The sequence below is a fragment of the Papaver somniferum genome, chromosome 4, assembly GCF_003573695.1.
Source record: "Papaver somniferum cultivar HN1 chromosome 4, ASM357369v1, whole genome shotgun sequence".
Classification (NCBI taxonomy): domain Eukaryota; kingdom Viridiplantae; phylum Streptophyta; class Magnoliopsida; order Ranunculales; family Papaveraceae; genus Papaver; species Papaver somniferum.
Window position 1 is genome coordinate 36722409 of NC_039361.1, and position 6308 is coordinate 36728716.

Genomic DNA, 6308 nt, shown 5'->3' on the forward strand with positions numbered 1-6308 from the left:
TTAATATCAATAATGAAGTAGATAATCGTAATGATAATGAGGAAGAAGACTATGGTTATGAAGATGACGATACTGTTAACTACGACAGCCAAATGCATTACGCGAACCAATATGAAGCGGAGGAAGAGGAGGAGGAATCAACTGAGAATCGTCGAGAAAACAGAAAATACTTGAATAAGTCGAAAAAAAATGCCGGTACAAGTTGGTTTGTCTAAGTTTAAATTTTCAAGCACTACTGTCACTAGGTTACTTATTGTAAGTTTATAAAATTTGAAGTGTTTAATGATTATTTATGAAATTTTAGTTGTAAGTTTGAAATTAAAAATTGTATAAGAATTTCTCCAACTCAAATTTTTTTTTCCTTAAAAACGGGTTTAACCGGTATGAAAACGGAAAATACGGTGTAAAAAACGTGTGTTAAAATGTTATTTAGAAGAAAAAAACTGAAATATTAATTTTAGAAAAACGGTAATCACAGGTGTGAAAACGGTTATAACGGGTCTAAATAATGCCATTTTTTCTCATTTATCGGTGTTATTTAGGTAAGCGTGTTGGTGAGCCTCACGGGCACGGTATATGTGCGTGAGCGTTATAACGGACGTTTTTCGGAAAAAACTGCCGTTTTTCAAACCTTGGTTCCTTAGTATTAATTATACTATAATAAAAAAGGAATCAAGTGACGAAGATACTTCTAAAAAAGGCGAAATAATCACTATTTTCATAGCTTAAGTACTCAAGTTTGACCGTTAAATTAAGGTAATTTTTGTACCCTTTAATTGGGTAGAAATTATTGGTTCACTTTATCTACCTGAGAAATGAAGAAATTTCACCACCCATGTAACATCATTTTCCTTTCTTTGCCATCCTTGTTGAATTTTTTGCTTCAACTTGGAGCTTTTACCTAATGTCCTATATGACATTCATAGAGCTTCTTTTTCCATAAATATTATGGATCACATATTGTATTGTACTACTAGCTTTCATTTTTTCACATCAGGACGAGATAATAATCTTTTATCTTCTATTATTCATTTATCATGATTCAAAATGACTAAAAATACATACTGTGCCTCCGGTAAATAAATTTGAGCCGTTTATCGGTGAAAACGATAATTAGAAAGACGACTACTTACAAATACTATAATATATACATTGTCCGGATTCCTATCTTTATACTCTCTCCATTTTAAGAAAAAAGTGGTATTTTTCGATTTTCATTTTTATCTGTAGCTACCCAACGGTGTCGCTATAGTCAAAATGCTAAAATTATGCATGGTTAGTTATGTGTTTCATTTCATGATTTAAAATGACTATCCATTTTAACTACTAAACTAGGGTCATTAGGTAGATTAGGGATAAGATTACAAAGTCAAAATATGTTCAAATTGTATAGTTTAACTTTAACCATCACCAGGAATAACAAAAATCATACCAAAGGCAACCCCAAAACCCTAGTTTTTCAAAGAAATTAAATGTTGCAAAGAAAGGAACCTATTGTTGTACTAATCCAATTTTAGCTTCATTCTCCTAACAATACCCTTAATTTATAGCTCAATTTAGGTGAATTGAAGGGGACCAATATAATGTACCTCATTTTTCTCCTAAGCTCTACATTATTTTTGTTCCAGCTTTGCCCCCTTTTCTCCTAGGCTATAACTTATAAACAGTCCCCATGTCAATATCCTTGCTTAAGTGAGTCAACTTTGAATCGAAGGCTAAAAATTTAATTAAAAATGGGCACAACAACATTTCATTAAATTCCTAGGTTACCCTTTATATGTACACCTTGTGATAACCCACATGAACAACAAGGCTTAATTTTGGTTACACATAAAGATGAAACAACATTCATTATTATTACAAGAAAAATTTAATTAAATTAAATTTGAAAAAGAATAATTAAATTAAAGTAAATTAAAATTAGAAAGAAAAAAAAACATGAAATAGCGTGAGTGAGACTTTGATAGAAGGAAAACATAAGACTCGCTCCCATTTCTTTGTCTCCTCCTTCCTCCTCCAAGTGTTTTATTTTTTTCTGAAGCTCTCAACTCACTCTCTCAACTGAGCTTCTTCTTCTTCTTCTTCTTCTCTTTCTCTCTGTGACTGTGTACTGAAGAGTTTTTTGCTATCAGAAACTGATACCAACTACTCCAACATCCAGAAATATCAAGAGCAAACAGACAAAACCCAGAGTTTTTTTTTGTGATTTTGAGGATCGCCGGTTTCCAGAGAATGGAAATCCGGCGAAGTTTACAATTCAATCCATCGCCGGCGGCTTTTTCCGGCTAAATGCAAGGAAAGAGCCGTCGAACTGATGAAAATCAGAAAAGGTATGAAATTTCAGACTTGATAGCTCAAACCCAAACCCAAACCCCAACTTCTTCTTCTGGTTATTCTTCTACAACACCTTCTTGTTCATCAACAACAATGGCAACTACTGCAACAAACACCACAACGGCAATAACAACAGAAACGACTTCTTTACAGGTAGTTTCAGGTGGTGGTGATGATTTGACTGTGAAATCAGTACATAAAAGGTATGAAGGATTAGTAGCAGTAAGGAATAAAGCTATTAAAGGGAAAGGAGCATGGTACTGGGCTCATTTAGAACCAATACTTATACAGAATTCTGATACTGGTTTACCCAAAGCTGTTAAATTGAGATGTTCATTATGTGATGCTGTTTTCTCAGCTTCAAACCCATCAAGAACTGCTTCTGAACATCTTAAAAGAGGAACTTGTCCTCATTTTACTTCTTTACCTAAACCCATTTCTTCAATCTCTCCGATTTCATCTTTACCTTCTCCACCACCTCAACAACCTCCTCAACATAATCACAGGAAACGTGGTCCTTCTGAACGCAGTGGTGGTGGTGGTGGTAGAGCTGCTGGTACTAGTGGCGGCGGTGGTGGAGGAGGTGGGGGAGATGGGTGTGCTTCTTCTTCTTACCAGGCAACAGTAACGCCACTTGATCCTTCTTATTACTTCAACAGTAATAATAATAATAATCAGGTTAATTCTGTTTCTACTGCTACAACAATTCCATTGATATGTTCTCAGCAGCAGCAACAGCAGCAGCAGCATTTGATGTTATCAGGTGGGAAAGAAGATTTAGATGCATTAGCAATGCTAGAAGATAGTGTTAAGAAGTTAAAAAGTCCAAAAGCATCACCAGGACCAACACTAAGCAAAACACAAATTGATTCTGCACTTAATCTTCTTGCTGATTGGCTTTATGAATCATGTGGGTCTGTTTCATTTTCAAGTCTTGAGAATCCAAAGTTTAAAGCATTTCTTAATCAAGTTGGTTTGCCTTGTGTTTCTAAAAGAGATTTTGCTGGTACACGTTTGGATAATAAGTTTGATGAAGCTAAAAATGAATCAGAAGCAAGAATTGGTGATGCTTTGTTCTTTCAAATTGCTTCAGATGGTTGGAAATCGAAGAATTTTAGTAGTCTTGTTAGTGGCGAAAAGTTGATTAATTTGACTGTCAATCTTCCTAATGGTACTAGTGTGTTTAGAAAAGCTGTTTTTACTACTGGGGCCGTTCCTTCTAAATATGCAGAAGATATTCTTTGGGAAACCATTACTGATATATGTGGTGGAAATGGTGGTGTTGTTCAGAGATGTGTTGGGATTGTTTCTGATAAATTCAAAGCAAAAGCGTTGAAGAATTTGGAGATTCAGAATCACTGGATGGTAAATCTTTCTTGTCAACTTCAAGCTTTTGTTAGTTTGATAAAAGACTTTAGTAAAGAACTTCCTTTATTCAGAACTGTAACTGATAATTGTCTCAAACTAGCAAATTTGGTTAATACTAAACCACAAGTAAGGAATAGTTTCCATAAATATCAATTGCAAGAGCATGATCATGTTGAGGTACTTAGAATTCCGTCTCCTGAGTTCGAAAGTACAAACAATTTTATTTCTGTTTTTGGAATGTTAGAAGATATATTGGGATCAGCTAGAGTACTTCAATTAGTTGTGATGGATGATTCTTATAAAATGGTTTGTGTGGAAGATCCAATTGCTAGAGAAGTTGCAGATATGGTTAGAGATATGGGTTTTTGGAATGAATTAGAAGCCGTTCATTCCTTAATCAAGTTGATTAGAGGAATGTCTCAAGAGATTGAAGCAGAAAGACCGCTGGTTGGGCAATGCCTGCCTCTTTGGGAGGAATTAAGGGCAAAAGTCAAGGATTGGTGCGTGAAGTTTAACATTGCCGAAGGACCGGTAGAGAAGGTGATTGAAAGAAGGTTCAAGAAGAATTATCACCCGGCATGGTCCGCAGCGTTTATACTTGACCCACTTTACTTGATGAGAGATGCTAGTGGGAAATACCTTCCTCCATTTAAATGTCTAACTCCAGAGCAGGAGAAAGATGTTGATAAGCTTATAACTAGACTAGTTTCTAGGGAAGAAGCTCATATTGCTTTGATGGAGCTTATGAAATGGAGGTCCGAAGGGCTTGACCCGCTTTATGCTCAAGCAGTTCAAGTCAAACAGAGGGATCCCATGACAGGCAAAATGAGAATCGCTAACCCGCAAAGTAGTAGACTTGTATGGGAAACATGTTTAAGTGAATTCAAGTCATTGGGGAAAGTTGCAGTTAGGCTTATTTTCCTACATGCAACTTCATGTGGGTTCAAGTGCAATTGGTCGTTCTTGAGATGGGTTTGTGCAAATGGAAATTCTAGAGCTTGTGTCGAAAAAGCTCAAAAGATGATTTTCATCGCAGCCCATGCCAAGCTTGAGAGGCGGGACTTTGCAAATGAAGAGGATAAGGATGCTGAGCTCTTCTCTATGGAAAATGGTGATGATGACGTACTTAACAAGGTCTTCCTCGATGCATCCTCAGTGTAACATTTTTTACTCATGTAGATTTTAGGATTTATTGAATTCTTTCTACTATTTCTCCTTTTATTTCTTTTTCTTTTTGTTTACTTACTTAATAGAAGATTTTCGGGGTTTTGGGAGGGGGAAGGATGGAAATGAGAGGGGCTTGAGAATCATGTATTGCTTTTAGCCTCGTACCACGTGATTTGAATGGCATCGAACCACCTCCTGCCTAGGCAATATATAGGGGTTTTCGGGTTTGCAGTAAAAAAACAAACTCTTCTTGTTTATAAAAGATAGAAAATGTGGAGGAACAAAACAGGAAGAAGGTTGTAACAATTTGTTTCTTTAGAGTAATTCTCGATAAATAATATTTATGAAGAGGAGGTTTTTGCGTTCGTATTTCTATTTAACTGCAATTAAGTGTTCCTTATCTGGTCATGTATCTTTTTGTTAGCCTTTGGTTACTTTATCAATGTTGCAATTATTACTTTTGCATCACGTGATGATCGTTTATTCTAGAACTGCTTATCAACAAAACATCGTTTGTAACCAAATAGTCTAGGCAAACTAATCTTCATCCATAAATTCTGCATTGTTAGACAAACTCTAGAAGTGTATTCTATGCAGAAGTTCATTCTCAGACACAAGAAACGTTTCAAGCATATTTTAGGTCTATATCGTTGTGTAACTACTGTTGAGACTTCGTTTCAAATGATGGAATTGCTTTCCTGCTATTTTAGTGCTGTGCTTTTCCTTTCCCTATTTGAGTGTTGTTTTGAAATTTCATTGTCAAACATATGAACATTTCTTTGGTAGTATATCGAGTTCTGTATATATGAACATTTGAAATCACCATGCTACAGTAAGTTGTCCACTTTAGCAACATTTATGGAAATATTGTTAAATACAGGTTTTGCAGGAGATCCTCCATATGCATTCTTTCTGTTTTTGGTTAATTTGCAGGGTTCATGCCAGTCCTTATTTTGTAAGTACCATAGCCTCCATTACTAGCACATGAACAATGAACTTTGAAATGCCCGAAATTGACGTTTTGGTGATGCTTTCCAGGAATTTTTTAGATAGCTTTTTAGGCTCCCTTCTCTTAAATATACATCAACATAGCATAGGAGTTGAAAAATTGCATAAACTTATAATATACATACTTTCAGGACTAGAATTGGTCATGATAGAGAACTTTGAACTGAAGTATAAATAGGTAGATATGATGAGAATCTCTTAGTTTCAATTGCAGAATGGAGATAAAAGATCTCAGACATAAAGCCTCCTTTTTTTATTTTTAGGACATAAGCAAGAGACAAAGAGATAGACATCACCATAGACACATGGTTGTTATGGAAATATTTTTAGTGATCTTGAGAAAGGGAGCATTCGAAAAAGACAGAAGAATTACCCGTTTAGGATTTTCGAAGTTGAAGATATCCTTGTGGCGTAGGATGAAATATGTTCAA

General features: G+C 35.4%; 1 protein-coding gene across 1 annotated transcript; it reads left to right on the top strand.

The window, feature by feature from the left end:
• Positions 1-1983: 1983 nt before the first annotated feature.
• Positions 1984-5326, top strand: LOC113275154. The gene has a single exon (XM_026524594.1). The coding sequence runs from the start codon at positions 2290-2292 to the stop codon at positions 4861-4863; it is 2574 nt and encodes an 857-aa protein (XP_026380379.1). The 5' UTR covers positions 1984-2289; the 3' UTR covers positions 4864-5326.
• The last annotated feature ends 982 nt before the right edge of the window (positions 5327-6308 follow it).